The sequence below is a fragment of the Protomyctophum parallelum genome (genome assembly GCF_964188405.1).
Source record: "Protomyctophum parallelum genome assembly, chromosome: 12".
Classification (NCBI taxonomy): domain Eukaryota; kingdom Metazoa; phylum Chordata; class Actinopteri; order Myctophiformes; family Myctophidae; genus Protomyctophum; species Protomyctophum parallelum.
Window position 1 is genome coordinate 45,398,525 of NC_139712.1, and position 18,762 is coordinate 45,417,286.

At 38.9% G+C, this 18,762-nt stretch overlaps 1 protein-coding gene across 1 annotated transcript in view; it reads left to right on the forward strand.

The window, feature by feature from the left end:
* The window catches only part of LOC310867825 (gamma-aminobutyric acid receptor subunit rho-3-like), a gene marked incomplete at its 3' end in the record, with an annotated part of 76,445 nt that overhangs the window by 45,671 nt on the left and 12,012 nt on the right, over window positions 1-18,762 (forward strand). The window contains 3 exon segments of the mRNA XM_083777969.1: window positions 11,226-11,293; window positions 13,076-13,299; window positions 14,632-14,714. Coding sequence (XP_083634095.1) covers window positions 11,226-11,293; window positions 13,076-13,299; window positions 14,632-14,714 — 375 coding nt within the window.

The window sequence follows — 18,762 nt, forward strand, 5'->3', positions numbered from 1 at the left end:
TCTTAATGTTTTGGTTTAATGCATGACATGGGTTATTTTTGGTAGCTTGGGGTGTGGTGTTTTGTGACATTTGCATGGTTCAGGGTGTCTTAATGTTTTGTTTTAATGCATGACATGGGTTATTTTTGCTACGTGATGTGGTGTTTTGGGACATTTGCACGGTTCAGCGTGTCTTAATGTTTTGTTTTAATGCATGACATGGGTTATTTTTGGTACGTGATGTGGTGTTTTGTGACATTTGCATGGTTCATGGTGTCTTAAGGTTTTGTTTTAATGTATGACTTGGGTTATTTTTGGTAAGTGGTGGTGTATTTTGTGACATCTGCATGGTTCATGATGTCTTAATGTTTTGGTTTAATGTATGACATGGGTTATTTTTGGTAGGTGGTGGTGTATTTTGTGACATTTGCATGGTTCAGGGTGTCTTAATGTTTTGTTTTAATGCATGACATGGGTTATTTTTGGTACGTGATGTGGTGTTTTGTGACATTTGCATGGTTCATGGTGTCTTAAGGTTTTGTTTTAATGTATGACTTGGGTTATTTTTGGTAAGTGGTGGTGTATTTTGTGACATCTGCATGGTTCATGATGTCTTAATGTTTTGGTTTAATGTATGACATGGGTTATTTTTGGTAGGTGGTGGTGTATTTTGTGACATTTGCATGGTTCAGGGTGTCTTAATGTTTTGTTTTAATGCATGACATGGGTTATTTTTGGTACGTGATGTGGTGTTTTGTGACATTTGCATGGTTCACGGTGTCTTAAGGTTTTGTTTTAATGTATGACTTGGGTTATTTTTGGTAAGTGGTGGTGTATTTTGTGACATCTGCATGGTTCATGATGTCTTAATGTTTTGGTTTAATGTATGACATGGGTTATTTTTGGTAGGTGGTGGTGTATTTTGTGACATTTGCATGGTTCAGGGTGTCTTAATGTTTTGTTTTAATGCATGACATGGGTTATTTTTGGTACGTGATGTGGTGTTTTGTGATGTTTGCATGGTTCACGGTGTCTTAAGGTTTTGTTTTAATGTATGACTTGGGTTATTTTTGGTAAGTGGTGGTGTATTTTGTGACATCTGCATGGTTCATGATGTCTTAATGTTTTGGTTTAATGTATGACATGGGTTATTTTTGGTAGGTGGTGGTGTATTTTGTGACATTTGCATGGTTCAGGGTGTCTTAATGTTTTGTTTTAATGCATGACATGGGTTATTTTTGGTACGTGATGTGGTGTTTTGTGACATTTGCATGGTTCACGGTGTCTTAAGGTTTTGTTTTAATGTATGACTCGGGTTATTTTTGGTAAGTGGTGGTGTATTTTGTGACATCTGCATGCTTCATGATGTCTTAATGTTTTGGTTTAATGTATGACTTGGGTTATTTTTGGTAGGTGGTGGTGTATTTTGTGACATTTGCATGGTTCAGGGTGTCTTAATGTTTTGTTTTAATGCATGACATGGGTTATTTTTGGTACGTGATGTGGTGTTTTGTGACATTTGCATGGTTCACGGTGTCTTAAGGTTTTGTTTTAATGTATGACTTGGGTTATTTTTGGTAAGTGGTGGTGTATTTTGTGACATCTGCATGGTTCATGATGTCTTAATGTTTTGGTTTAATGTATGACATGGGTTATTTTTGGTAGGTGGTGGTGTATTTTGTGACATTTGCATGGTTCAGGGTGTCTTAATGTTTTGTTTTAATGCATGACATGGGTTATTTTTGGTACGTGATGTGGTGTTTTGTGACATTTGCATGGTTCACGGTGTCTTAAGGTTTTGTTTTAATGTATGACTCGGGTTATTTTTGGTAAGTGGTGGTGTATTTTGTGACATCTGCATGCTTCATGATGTCTTAATGTTTTGGTTTAATGTATGACTTGGGTTATTTTTGGTAGGTGGTGGTGTATTTTGTGACATTTGCATGGTTCAGGGTGTCTTAATGTTTTGTTTTAATGCATGACATGGGTTATTTTTGGTACGTGATGTGGTGTTTTGTGACATTTGCATGGTTCACGGTGTCTTAAGGTTTTGTTTTAATGTATGACTTGGGGTATTTTTGGTATCTGGCGATGGATTTTGTGTGGTTCACGTTGTCTTAATGATTTGTTTAAGGTATGAGTTGTATTATTTTGGTAAGTGATTGTATGTTTTGTGGCATTTGCATGGTTCAGGTTGGCTTAATGGTTTATTTTAATGTATGACCTGGATTATTTTTGGTACATGGGGGTGTATTTTGTGGCGTGTGCACGGTTCAGGCACGCCGCGGGCATGTCTGTGGCCGTTTGAGTTGTGAGGTTGGGTTAATACTGAGTAATGTACGGTTAGTTCATACTAGTAGGGTACATGTTTAAAGTAATCATGTATATCATATTGGCGTAACTAAATTTGAAATGAGTTGACTGGACTATGTATTTTTAGATGAACACACTATGTTGTTCACCTACAATTATAGGGATCGATGACTAGAGTAGATTGACGGCATTTTACAATAGCTACTATTAGGTATTATTGACATTTAAAGTTAGATAGACTATAGTCTATACTACATGGTGGTATAGGCATCCATGGATTTTCAGGGAATTCAACCCGAATCTGTAGACGGGGTCTGTACACAAAACACAATGTTTTGTGTTGACAATAACTACGAGGCAATAACAGCAATCATACTAGTAAATATTATTTATACTAGTTAAATTATCTAAACTCGGTGATTTGGCATAGACATTTTTCACGACACATAGGAAGAGTCTAAACTACATGCATAATAATAAAATATGGTTGAATGTTTCAATTACTGGATAGCTAGAATGGGTCATGCACGTTTTTAATACAAGCACCTTAACATCACCATGTCTGATGGTGCAGTGTGTAAATGTAACAGGTTATCTACATGGTGTATACTAAAGCATGTAATACTGATGTACCGCTGTTTTTCCAAGAGTTCAGATCGTATAGTTTAGAAAATTGTGTAAGTCTATACTATACGAACTCTTTAGATCATGGTCAGCACCAAATATCATACCAAAAGTCTGTATCTTATGTTTATCAGGTTTTATTTTGATCAGAAAATAGAAAATTATGCAGATGAACATACACTGTAGCACAACATGGAGCAAAATGTACAAGACAATGAATTCACCAGGACATCAAATATACTCAGTCATCAACTATTTCTAATGTATGTATATATATATATATATATATATATATATATATATAGATATATATACAACGATGCAATCAGGTCAATCATAGTGGCAATAGTTATGTCATTGATTATTATTTTTTGGATCATATCAGGGTAAATCCTTCCAGTAATGCAAATAAGATGTACATAGCCTATGGATTCTTGACATTGGCAGTGGTCCTACCTCAATACCGCTAGTTCTCAATACGTTAATAACACCCGGTATAAAATCATCAGTCCACAACTTGTTCATTAAATCTTTAAAATGATTGTAGAAGTAATATCGGGGCGTAATATTCAAACATGTGTGCTCGGTTTGACTAGAATGGTCTATGCGGCAGCCGTTGCAATCATCCTTCATCTGTTCGGTTATAGCGTTTGCGAGTAGTTGACCAACATGTATTTTCAGAATATCTGTAAGATTTGTGGGGTTTGTCCCAGCAAACTCATCCAAAGTCAGTGGCCAATTCAGGGGGTATGGCGGCGAAAGCAATGGTGTGTCGGAGGCTGGAGGGTCATGGGGAGCAGTTGAATTTGGGGGTGATAGGTCTACCCTCTCAAAATACTCTGTGTCCCCCGCACCATAGCCCCAAAATGCCCTCCCTTTTAATTAGTTTGTTCCTTAGCTATACACCCCACCCCTCTCAGTGATTATTCATGGTAGTGTCTACAATACATTTACACTGATACATTTCAACTAGGTTATTAACTTATGTTGTCGTCAGCAGTTTCAAACCAGTATCTAAAAAATAATGCATGTTTCTACATGTACATGTATAAATTTTTGTTAATTATTAGCCATACGATTTTGAACAATATTGATCAATATACTTTATAATTTAAGCTTGGAGAGTCCACGGCATAGGCTATATAGAGTAGATGCATAGATGTAGATAATATCCTTATTGCCAGTATATTGCGCCATTCACGCACCATGGAGGATTCTACTTCTTCATTGGGAGAATCAAACTCGAATGAAGGGACCTCTCATGGTGGATGGACCCGCAATGGACCATGTATACACCCCCGTGGTGGCATAACATCAGTACTGCAGATACGGACAGCGATGAATATGATGATGCCCGGGCATTTTGCGACTATGATCCGGAGAACGATGAACATTTTGAGAGGGCATTTTGGGGCTATGGTGCGGGGGACACAGAGTATTTTGAGAGGGTAGACCTATCACCCCCAAATTCAACTGCTCCCCATGACCCTCCAGCCTCCGACACACCATTGCTTTCGCCGCCATACCCCCTGAATTGGCCACTGACTTTGGATGAGTTTGCTGGGACAAACCCCACAAATCTTACAGATATTCTGAAAATACATGTTGGTCAACTACTCGCAAACGCTATAACCGAACAGATGAAGGATGATTGCAACGGCTGCCGCATAGACCATTCTAGTCAAACCGAGCACACATGTTTGAATATTACGCCCCGATATTACTTCTACAATCATTTTAAAGATTTAATGAACAAGTTGTGGACTGATGATTTTATACCGGGTGTTATTAACGTATTGAGAACTAGCGGTATTGAGGTAGGACCACTGCCAATGTCAAGAATCCATAGGCTATGTACATCTTATTTGCATTACTGGAAGGATTTACCCTGATATGATCCAAAAAATAATAATCAATGACATAACTATTGCCACTATGATTGACCTGATTGCATCGTTGTATATATATCTATATATATATATATATATATATATATATATATACATACATTAGAAATAGTTGATGACTGAGTATATTTGATGTCCTGGTGAATTCATTGTCTTGTACATTTTGCTCCATGTTGTGCTACAGTGTATGTTCATCTGCATAATTTTCTATTTTCTGATCAAAATAAAACCTGATAAACATAAGATACAGACTTTTGGTATGATATTTGGTGCTGACCATGATCTAAAGAGTTCGTATAGTATAGACTTACACAATTTTCTAAACTATACGATCTGAACTCTTGGAAAAACAGCGGTACATCAGTATTACATGCTTTAGTATACACCATGTAGATAACCTGTTACATTTACACACTGCACCATCAGACATGGTGATGTTAAGGTGCTTGTATTAAAAACGTGCATGACCCATTCTAGCTATCCAGTAATTGAAACATTCAACCATATTTTATTATTATGCATGTAGTTTAGACTCTTCCTATGTGTCGTGAAAAATGTCTATGCCAAATCACCGAGTTTAGATAATTTAACTAGTATAAATAATATTTACTAGTATGATTGCTGTTATTGCCTCGTAGTTATTGTCAACACAAAACATTGTGTTTTGTGTACAGACCCCGTCTACAGATTCGGGTTGAATTCCCTGAAAATCCATGGATGCCTATACCACCATGTAGTATAGACTATAGTCTATCTAACTTTAAATGTCAATAATACCTAATAGTAGCTATTGTAAAATGCCGTCAATCTACTCTAGTCATCGATCCCTATAATTGTAGGTGAACAACATAGTGTGTTCATCTAAAAATACATAGTCCAGTCAACTCATTTCAAATTTAGTTACGCCAATATGATATACATGATTACTTTAAACATGTACCCTACTAGTATGAACTAACCGTACATTACTCAGTATTAACCCAACCTCACAACTCAAACGGCCACAGACATGCCCGCGGCGTGCCTGAACCGTGCACACGCCACAAAATACACCCCCATGTACCAAAAATAATCCAGGTCATACATTAAAATAAACCATTAAGCCAACCTGAACCATGCAAATGCCACAAAACATACAATCACTTACCAAAATAATACAACTCATACCTTAAACAAATCATTAAGACAACGTGAACCACACAAAATCCATCGCCAGATACCAAAAATACCCCAAGTCATACATTAAAACAAAACCTTAAGACACCGTGAACCATGCAAATGTCACAAAACACCACATCACGTACCAAAAATAACCCATGTCATGCATTAAAACAAAACATTAAGACACCCTGAACCATGCAAATGTCACAAAATACACCACCACCTACCAAAAATAACCCAAGTCATACATTAAACCAAAACATTAAGACATCATGAAGCATGCAGATGTCACAAAATACACCACCACTTACCAAAAATAACCCGAGTCATACATTAAAACAAAACCTTAAGACACCGTGAACCATGCAAATGTCACAAAACACCACATCACGTACCAAAAATAACCCATGTCATGCATTAAAACAAAACATTAAGACACCCTGAACCATGCAAATGTCACAAAATACACCACCACCTACCAAAAATAACCCATGTCATACATTAAACCAAAACATTAAGACATCATGAACCATGCAGATGTCACAAAATACACCACCACTTACCAAAAATAACCCAAGTCATACATTAAAACAAAACCTTAAGACACCGTGAACCATGCAAATGTCACAAAACACCACATCACGTACCAAAAATAACCCATGTCATGCATTAAAACAAAACATTAAGACACCCTGAACCATGCAAATGTCACAAAATACACCACCACCTACCAAAAATAACCCAAGTCATACATTAAACCAAAACATTAAGACATCATGAAGCATGCAGATGTCACAAAATACACCACCACTTACCAAAAATAACCCGAGTCATACATTAAAACAAAACCTTAAGACACCGTGAACCATGCAAATGTCACAAAACACCACATCACGTACCAAAAATAACCCATGTCATGCATTAAAACAAAACATTAAGACACCCTGAACCATGCAAATGTCACAAAATACACCACCACCTACCAAAAATAACCCATGTCATACATTAAACCAAAACATTAAGACATCATGAACCATGCAGATGTCACAAAATACACCACCACTTACCAAAAATAACCCAAGTCATACATTAAAACAAAACCTTAAGACACCGTGAACCATGCAAACATCACAAAACACCACATCACGTACCAAAAATAACCCATGTCATGCATTAAAACAAAACATTAAGACACCCTGAACCATGCAAATGTCACAAAATACACCACCACCTACCAAAAATAACCCATGTCATACATTAAACCAAAACATTAAGACATCATGAACCATGCAGATGTCACAAAATACACCACCACTTACCAAAAATAACCCAAGTCATACATTAAAACAAAACCTTAAGACACCGTGAACCATGCAAATGTCACAAAACACCACATCACGTACCAAAAATAACCCATGTCATGCATTAAAACAAAACATTAAGACACCCTGAACCATGCAAATGTCACAAAATACACCACCACCTACCAAAAATAACCCATGTCATACATTAAACCAAAACATTAAGACATCATGAACCATGCAGATGTCACAAAATACACCACCACTTACCAAAAATAACCCAAGTCATACATTAAAACAAAACCTTAAGACACCATGAACCATGCAAATGTCACAAAACACCACATCACGTACCAAAAATAACCCATGTCATGCATTAAAACAAAACATTAAGACACCCTGAACCATGCAAATGTCACAAAATACACCACCACCTACCAAAAATAACCCATGTCATACATTAAACCAAAACATTAAGACATCATGAACCATGCAGATGTCACAAAATACACCACCACTTACCAAAAATAACCCAAGTCATACATTAAAACAAAACCTTAAGACACCATGAACCATGCAAATGTCACAAAACACCACATCACGTACCAAAAATAACCCATGTCATGCATTAAAACAAAACATTAAGACACGCTGAACCGTGCAAATGTCCCAAAACATCACATCACGTAGCAAAAATAACCCATGTCATGCATTAAAACAAAACATTAAGACACCCTGAACCATGCAAATGTCACAAAACACCACACCCCAAGCTACCAAAAATAACCCATGTCATGCATTAAACCAAAACATTAAGACATCATGAACCATGCAGATGTCACAAAATACACCACCACTTACCAAAAATAACCCAAGTCATACATTAAAACAAAACCTTAAGACACCGTGAACCATGCAAATGTCACAAAATACACCACCACTTACCAAAAATAACCCATGTCATACATTAAACCATGACAATAAGACACCCTGAACCATGCCAATGTCACAAAACACCACACCACATATCAAAAATAACCCAAGTCATACATTAAACCAAAACATTAAGACACCGTGAACCATGCAAATGTCATAAAACCCCACATCAGATACCACAAAATAACCCAAGTCATACATTAAACCAAAACATTAAGACATCATGAACCATGCAACTGTCACAAAACACCACACCACATACCAAAAATAACCCATGTCATACATTAAAACAAAACCTTAAGACACTGTGAACCATGCAACTGTCACAAAACACCACACCACATACCAAAAATAACCCATGTCATACATTAAAACAAAACCTTAAGACACTGTGAACCATGCAACTGTCACAAAATACGCCACCACGTACCAAAATAATCCAAGTCATACATTAAAACAAAACCTTAAGACAACCTGAACCATGCAAAACTTTACCAAACAGTAAAAAACAAACGGTTACAACATCAACAACACTTAACACAAATATTTTCACCCCACAGATGCAGTAGATTGAAAAGTTGCTTCCTACCTTTGAGTTAGTGTTGCTGAAAAACACCCAGATCCAAATGTATATTTCATATTTCCATATGTAGTAACTAAGTGTGGACTGTCAACACGGAGGCACACATTGACAGTTGTGATCATGCGCAGATTGCATCACCTCTGCTCCACCATACTGGGTACAAAATGGCCATTAGGGGGAGCCATAGTACAGTGAAATACAATGGGGACTGGGGAATAGCTATTGATTCACTGACTGAATACTTTATTGGCAGAAGTGTAATCAGTATAGGATACAGTCAACCACATATCCAAAGGGATCACTGATAAAAGTCCTTGCTGTCTTGTTTCCATTCGGTCCAGGGTAATCAATTCATAATCATGGCATATATTATGATATATATATATATATATATATATATATATATATATATATATATGTGTAGGCCTGCATGTTGGGGAACAAAGAAGGGCTTATAAGGATGTGGAGGTAGTCACTAGACATAGGTCAAGGGGGCAATCTTTTTATTTTATTTTTATAAATATAAATACCTTGGAATACCGAGGTATAGATTATCAATATCGGCATCGTACCGTACTGTAAAATCTCATACCATGGCATGCCTAGTTTGTACCGTCTACCAGAGGGAAGTAGCTGGAAGTCGGTGCAGGGTGGATGAGACGGGGTCGTTTGCTATCTTGATAGTTTTTTTTTTTACGAAGTATCTCATTGTAGATACATCCTAATTGCTGGTGTCTCTTCCCAATTATTTATGAGGCTAGATTTACTATTCGCTGCAGCTTGCTTCTTCCTTTGACCTTTAGATTGCCAAACCACATTGCCATGTTAAAACACAAGACTCCCTCTATCAGGTTTTTATAGACTGTTTCCACGATATGCTTGCTCACTCTAAAGGAGTTGAGCTTGCGTAGTAATTTGGATCCAAGCATAGATAATCAATACTCACACACCACACCACACACAGCTTAACTCCCAACAATAGATCTGTGAGACCTCATTAGTCTTTGGAGCTGGACATGAGTTGGGGGTCGGGGGGCCATGCTGTCCCATTATGACGATACCATCCCATGGCGTGGTCTGAATGAATGGCTAAATTGGAGTGTACGAATTATTTTGTGCATAATGGACCTAAACTACTTGTACCTGTTTCTGGGGGAAATGTACATCCAGCGTAGTTTTCAGATGGAAATGGTAATTGTTCATTGATCAATGAATGATATCAAACAATCAAATGGTTTGCCCTACTCAGATGCCTGAAGACCACACACCCACACACACACCCAGCAAAATCAATAAAATCAGTGCATGCGCAGTTCAGTTTGAACAGATGGGGGTGTGAAGCCAATTCGAAAGCAGAACTAGAATCATATTGATCCCCCAACTGCCAAAGATGAAAATGCAAGCATACAATCATAATGACCCAAACTGGCACAGATGAAACTGCCATTATCAGGATCAATCTAATGAGAACATCAGATGCCGGAAGCTCCAATCAGCAAAATCGATATAATGACGTCATCAGATGCGGAAATGCCACGCCCCCTCGTCTCTAGGGAGTGCCCTCAGATGGGTGGTTAGGATCCCCCCCTAAATAAAAAGGGTGGGAGGGATATAGGGTGCCCCTTACTACTACTCCCGCCCCCCTGTCAAAAACAGCTAAAATCCCTAAAACGAAAGAAAGCAGCAAATGGAAAAAAAAGAAAAAAAAATCTCTAATAACAACCTACAACATGAACCTTGGTTGAAAAAAACTAAAGTTGTCCTTTAAGTACAGTACGTAGTTAGACTACTTTCCACCACTGGCATCCATCCATCCTAAAAAGGGGAGCTGTACAGTACATCACTGCTCCTCTACAAAGTACTTTGAAGTTACCAAAAATAAAACCGGTTCCCGGTATTATGGTCGTGTGACGGAGGGCCATGTTCACCTCTCGTCGGGGAATTTGAATGACAGGAAGCGACGCAGGCGAGGACCGTCTCTAGCCTCCCTCATCCTGCCTGTAAACCTTTCAAGGTCTAGCCCTCTGGGAGACCACTGCGGACATCAAAGCCAAGTACAATGGCTACATACGTACAATACCATATACTATATGTGCAATATGTTTCGTCACCACAAACATCCAACGTTGCTCATGCTGTTCTGTTACTCTGACACTGTATTCCACATCATTTCTATTGAACTGTACTTCGTCACTGTTAGAAAGGAACCTCAATATCTCCATATTTTTTGGTAGCAGGTCCACAAGGTCGAGCTTGTAGATCCCGCTGCTTTCAGTTTTTGAATTTGAATCGTGAAAAACAACAGTTTAGTTTAGTCTGATATTTTTTTCCTGTGTGGTAGAGCAGTGCGCGTCCATTGTGTGTGCTTATAGACAGTAGAGTAGACACTAAAACATGATGTTTTGTGAATCCCGTGTTCAGGTGCAGCCATCCCTGTAGGCATCGATGTGCAGGTGGAGAGCATTGACAGCATCTCCGAAGTCAACATGGTACGTGTGTGTGTGTCTGTGTGCGTGCGTGCATGCGTAATAGGTTATGCTTTGATGTACACAGCTGGGAATTTGCCAGCTGGGTAGAGGCCCAACCAGCCTGCTCTGTATCAGTGAGGATGAGAGGGAGGCCTTGTCAATCATAACAAACGACCACATGGCGGAGCATCAGTGGTTATATTACTTAAGTAAAAGTATCAACACTGCAATGTAGAAATACTCGCTGTCCAAAAGGAAACCTCTTATCTCCACGTATTTGCCATGTTTTGCTATTTTGAAAAACCTTTTTCAAAATAGTTCAACTAGCCGATCTACACTGTGAGCTTGTAGATCGGCTATTTGAACTATTTTAAAAGGTTTTTTTAAATAGTAAAAAATGGCAAATTAGTTTAAGGATAAGGGTCTCATAAACAGTATGTCCATTTTGTCGTGCGAGGGACAATCCAGGGTTTCTCAAAGTGGGTGCCTTGACGCAGCTCCAGCTAGGGGTGCCTCGGAATACATTGATAATGAATTAATCGATGCCACTTCCGTTTTAACCACTTAGAACTCTTGCTAAAACGGACCCGAGTTAAGCTGTACTTTTTTTTGTCTTTCTCGGCCTACAGTACACCAAGTCTCTCGCATCTCGACGTGGTGATCAAAATAACAATTCTTCTACATTCTCTAATTGTATAGATTTCCTGTAAATAAGTAATGCAGATGTACAGTATAACAATGATTTAACTCTTGCGAGCGTGACATGAAACCGTGCAGACCCATACGGGTCCATTTGGTTTCATTTTACGCTAAATCTATAGATCTACAGTATAAGGGTCCATTTGGTTACCAACTCTCCATCATTTAGCTGGGGACCGCCTGGAACCCCCCCAAGGACCACTGTTTTGAAAACTACTGCTATAATGGAAACAAATCTCCAGTTTTCCTCGTGACATACAGTACTGTATCTTTGGGGGGAAAGATTTACATTTACATATTTACGTACCGACCGTTAAAGGAAATTAGAGAAAGACGAGTTCCCTCATTTTGGCCATTTCAAAATAGCAGATCTACAAGCTCACAATGTGTCGCGTTGTAGATCTGCTTTTTTCAAAAGAGTGTTATACATTTGAAAACTTGAACTGGACAATAAATACTTTTACTTTTGGTACTTTAAGTACATTTTGATGCCAATTCTCTTGTGGTTCTCTATGTACTCAAGTACATTTTTTTAAATTCTGGACTGTTCTGTTCTGCATTTCTACATTGCAGTATTCATACTTTTACTTACCAAGTAAGAAACGTGAGCACTTTTTCCATCACTGATCACCCCCCCACCCCCCCGCCCTTTTTTCGACTGTGGCTCAAGAGGTAGAGCAGGTCGTCCAATGATCCATGGGTCGGCGGTTCGAATCCCGTCTCCTCCTGTCTACATGTCGAAGTGTCCTTGGGCAAGACACTGAACCCCCAATTGCTCCCGATGTGCTGGTTGGTACCTTGCATGGCTTCCGCCGCAATCGGTGTATGAATGTGTGTATGAATGGGTGAATGTAATGCACAATCTATGTAAAGCGCCTTGGATAAAGGCGCTATATAAATGCACCATTTTTTTCTCTGTTTAGTTTAGTGCGTTATCATGGTTCGTAGTTTAGTGCATTATCATGGTTCGTAGTTTAGTGCGTTATCATGGTTCGTCCACAAAGTAACAGTCTTTGTATCGGCTTGTGCTTTCCTTTGAAATGTACCCATTCTGCATACTGTGAAAAGACAATCAATCAATCAATCAATCAATCAATCAAACAGGACTTCACCATGACCCTGTACCTGCGTCACTACTGGAAGGACGAGCGGCTGGCGTTCCCGTCACGCACCAACCAGAGCCGGACGTTCGACGCGCGCCTGGTGAAGAAGATCTGGGTGCCCGACGTCTTCTTCGTCCACTCCAAGCGCTCCTTCATCCACGACACCACCATGGAGAACATCATGCTCCGCGTCTACCCCGACGGCAACATCCTCTACAGCGTCAGGTATACCTTATGGTCTGATGAATTTAAAATGGTGGACCCTGTTGTAGTCTAGGCAAGTGTAATGCTTTGATTATCATGGTTCGTCCACAAGTAACACGTCTTTGTATTGACTTGTGCTTTTTCTTTTGAAATGTACCCATTCTACATACTGTGAAATAACATTTTCAATCAATCAATCAATCAATCAATCTCATAATAAGTAGTGGTGTAAAGTAAGTAAGTACATTTACTCAAGTTGTACTTTTACTTCTGCTCCGCTACATCTCAGAGCCAAAGATTGTGCTTTTAATCCACTACAATTAATTGAAAACTTTAGTTACTGGTTACTTTGGAGATTTTAATTTGGATTAGAAAACATACATTAACCACTTCAACCCTATACTCATGTTGGACATTTGAAAATCTACAAGCTCACAATGTGTCGCATTGCGACTTTTTTCCCAGGAATTTAATGAACAAATCTACAAGATCACAACGCGGCGTGAAGCCACACGTTGTGAGCTTGTAGATCTGCTATTTTCAGTAGTTCGGGTCAAATTTATCTTGTGGGTCCTTGCATGACAGGAAGAGAAGAGAGGTGGTGGATGGTGGCTTAGCTGCTTTAAGCACAGTTTCAGGGTCCAATGGAATTTTCTTTTTCTTCTCCAAAGCGTTTTTTTTTTTTTTTTTTTTTTTTTTTTTTAAGATATTTTTTTGCGGCTTACGCCTTTTATTGATTTTTTAAGGGACAGACAGTAGGCTGACAGGAAACGGGAGAGAGAGATGGGGGGGATGACATGCAGTAAAGGGCAAGGCCGTGTCGGGTCCGGGAGTCGAACCCGCGGCACACTGCGACTGGATTACCAGTCCGGTGCCCAGACCGTTACGCTACGGCCTGGGCCTCCAAAGCGCTTTTTAATACTTTTCATTGGTCAAATATTTTTTTACCAACACACAGACGTAAAGGGTGTTCAACAGCATTGATTAATGAAAAAATAAAACATTTAGTTAGGTGCTTTCCTCCCGTCAGCAACGAATATGAGATGACAGGATACTGTAATGATGAGATTGCCATGATGAAAAAGAGCCATTTAAAAGAAGATATTAATCTAGAGCTATTTAGAAGACACCAGAGAGTGAGAGAGAGAGAGAGAGAGAGAGAGAGAGAGAGAGACAAGCGGAAAACAAATGGCAGCAGTAAAAAGTGTTTCCTGGGAAACGCTAAATGTCTGCCATGTAGGTCACTGAACGAGTCACAATGGGAACGCGGATGGACAGTTGTGTGTGTGTGTGTGTGTGTGTGTGTGTGTGTGTGTGTGTGTGTGTGTGTGTGTGTGTTGTGCCCCTGTACAGGATCACTGTGACAGCCCTCTGTTCAATGGACTTCAGCAGCTTCCCACTGGACACACAGAACTGCTCCCTGGAGCTGGAGAGCTGTAAGACGTACATGCACACGCACGCACGCACGCACGCACGGACGCTCACACACACACACACACACACACATACATACCGGAGACACATAGACACACGACTCGCACCACGTGTGCACGCCATAATGTGTCGCACAGGTTGCTGTACACGTGTCATAAGAGCAGTGGTGTAAAGTAACTAAGTTGTCATTTTACTTAAAGGACAACTTTAGTTTTTTTCAACCAAGGTTCATGTTTTAGGTTGTTATTAGAGAAACTAAAAGATGAGTGTTATTTTTTTCTTCATTTGCTGCTTTCTTTCGTTTTAGGGATTTTAGCTGTTTTTGACAGGGGGGCGGGGGCATTCGAGCATGGGGCTAAATATGTACTTTTTTACAACATTTTATAGCGATTTCTTTTTTAATTATTTACTATAGTCCTAATAAACCCCTGGAAATTTCATCTGGCCACAAAACATGACAGGATCTACTGAATGTGTCAAACTGACATTGAGCCTATGACACACAGTGTGACTTCCCCCCAGTAGGCTACCTTCACATTCAGTAGATCCTGTGATTTATTTGTGGCCAGATGTAATTTCCTGGGGTCTAGTAGGACTATAGTAAATAATAAAAAAATAAATCTCCATAATATTTTGTAAATAAATACATATTTAGCCCCATGCTCGAATGCCCCTGCCCCCCTGTACAAAACAGCTAAAATCCCTAAAACGAAAGAAAGCAGCAAATGGAAAATAAATAACACTCATCTTTTAGTTTCTCTAATAACAACCTAAAACATGAACCTTGGTTGAAAAAAACTAAAGTTGTCCTTTAAGTACAGGCAAATTCTTTACTTGAGTATTTCCAATTTCCAATACTTTTACTTCTACTCCAGTGCTCCACTACATCTCAGGGGCAAATATTGTTCTTTTACTTCACTACATTTATTTAAAAACTTTAGTTACTAGTTACTTTGATTATTATTACAAAACGTACATTAAACACTTCAACCTTTTATATACATTTCGGCCATCTGAAAATATTTGGATAGATTTGAAAACCTGAAATGCAAATTCTGCATAGTGAGTACTTTCTACTGTTGGCACTTTAAGTAGCCTACATTCTCATGCCAATACTTTTGTACTTTTTACTCAAGTACATTTTGAATTCCGGACGGAGTAGGTTCTACATTGAAGTATTGATACTGCCATGTAAAACGCAGCAGTCTGCGTGCCGTGGCACCACCATGGGGTGCCTTGCAGTGGTGGAAAAAGTACTCAATTGTTTTACTTAAGGAAAAGTACCAATACTGCAATTTAGAACTACTTCGTTACAAGTAAAAGTACGGAATTGAAAATGTACTTTAGTAAAAGTACAAAAGTATCGGCATCAAAATGTACTTAAAGTACTAAAAGTAAGGCAGAAATACAAATACCTAAAAATTGTACTTAAGTACAGTACTTAAGTAAAAGCACTTAGTTACTTTCCACCACGGGGTGCCTTGACGCAGGTCCAGACGTGCCCGTGCCTCTGAATACTTAAAGGACCACTTCACCACTTTTCAACCTATCTTCATATAATAGGTCCTCACTAATAATCATGAAAAAAGTGCACGATTTTATTCTACTCAGTCTGTGTCTCATAGGACGGCTGTGGGCAGTTTAGAAACCGTCTTCCAGTGACATCATCATTAGGCAGATTTTTTTTTAAACAATATTTTTTTACAAAAATATTTAGATTTTCATTATCGTGAGAACGATGGCTTCCATTTTCGCATTGCAACTTTTCAGGACTAGAAAGCCTGCCGTTTTTATTAGCTTGTATTCCCCATCGATGATGTCACTGGAAGACAGTTTCTGAACTGCCCAAAGCCCTCCTATGAGACACAGACCGAGTAGAAAAAAATTGCACAATCTTTTCAGGATTATTAGTGAGGACCAATTATAGGTTGAAAAGTGGTGAAGTGGTCCTTTAATTATTAGATCATATTTGGCATGTATCCATGTCACTTGCACGCTACTTGGTGAGTCTACAGAGTTACGTTTCTTCACCCAAAAGATCAGCTCTTTTTGGTCAATGTCCCCCCCAGCCAGAATAGGGATGGAAGTGGTTAAAGTATGAAGCTTATTTGCAATCTATCATATTTGGAAACAAATATTCTCTCAAGTTTTATAGTATATCTTGTGATATACTGTATCTTTGGGGGGAAATATTTACATATTTCCGTACGGTTAATATGACATATGGTTTTGTAGGGAAATATTTACATATTTCCGTACGGTTAATATGACATATGGTTTTGTAAAGTAAAGTAACAAAGTAATTCAGGCCAGCTGCTGCCGTGGATGACGCACGCACATACACGCACACGCACACGCACACGCACGCGCACGTGCACACGCACACGCACACGCACACGCACACGCACACACACACGCACACGCACACACACACACACACACACACACACACACACACACACACACACACACACACACACACACACACACACACACTGTCCTGAGAAGGAAAGCATAAAGGAGAAGAAATGTGCAACCATTTAAAAACATTGCTTCAAAAATTCAGTTTATTTTTTTTTAGTGTTAATGATACCATGTTTATACCTCTGCACTACTGTGACTGATATAAGGTCAAGGTCAAGTTTGTTTATATGTTGCAAGCTGGGCAATTCATTTTACAGCAGATACTTGAATATAAAGTGCGAGCTAAAGTTAAAGTGCACCAAGTGTAACTATCCTCACCACCCTTGAGACTACACAGCAGCTATACCTCCTCTTACTTCCCCCATTGATGGCCCGGATGGAGGCAGGTATGAAGGAGAATTTGTACCAGTTATTCTTAGTGACAGGGGTCTTCAACCACTGGCCGGAAGGCAGTAGTGCATACTGTAGTCCCGGTTTAGGGGGTGGGAGCTGTCTGCTCCTAATTAATGATGCTTTTTTAAGCACCTGTTTGTCATATATATGACTCAGACAGCAAACTTTCCCCCCACAATCTTGCTAGCCCCCTTAATTAACAACCCCGTTAAGGGCATTTTCCTGCCTAATTCCAAGGTTACCAAACCAGCAAATGGCCGCAAATGAAATGACAGACTCAATAAATGCTCTGTAGAGAGCATTTATTATGCTAAGATCATTAAAGATTTATCTACCTGAAACTTGGCTATCTTTCTTAAACAGAAGAGGCGCTGCTGGCCTTTCTTGCACAACATTTCAGTATTGACATAAAATGTTAGGGTTGTCCAGTATGGTCCCTAGATATTTATAGGTGGTTACTATAGCTCCACTGATTGGCCATCTATAGTACTGCTCTGAGGAGCTAGTGAAGTCAATAAGCATGTCTTTGGTCTTATAGTGACATTGAGTTGAAGTCAATAAGCATGTCTTTGGTCTTATAGTGACATTGAGTTGAAGTCAATAAGCATGTCTTTGGTCTTATAGTGACATTGAGTTGAAGTCAATAAGCATGTCTTTGGTCTTATAGTGACATTGAGTTGAAGTCAATAAGCATGTCTTTGGTCTTATAGTGACATTGAGTTGAAGTCAACAAGCATGTCTTTGGTCTTATAGTGACATTGAGTTGAAGTCAATAAGCATGTCTTTGGTCTTATAGTGACATTGAGTTGAAGTCAACAAGCATGTCTTTGGTCTTATAGTGACATTGAGTTGAAGTCAATAAGCATGTCTTTGGTCTTATAGTGACATTGAGTTGAAGTCAACAAGCATGTCTTTGGTCTTATAGTGACATTGAGTTGAAGTCAATAAGCATGTCTTTGGTCTTATAGTGACATTGAGTTGAAGTCAACAAGCATGTCTTTGGTCTTACAGTGACATTGAGTTGTAGAACTACAACTACTGGGCCATGGCTGACCTCACCGTCACCCAGCAGACTCACATCTGCAAATTAAAAAAAAATAAGCTAAACTATGGAGAAGATTACCAGCCGGCCAATCAGAGCCAAGGATTAATTTGGATTAAGTTTTAGAAAGGAGCTATTGTGTGTCTGTGTGCATGTTGGCCTCAGAGTGTATCATGCCTGAACTATTATAC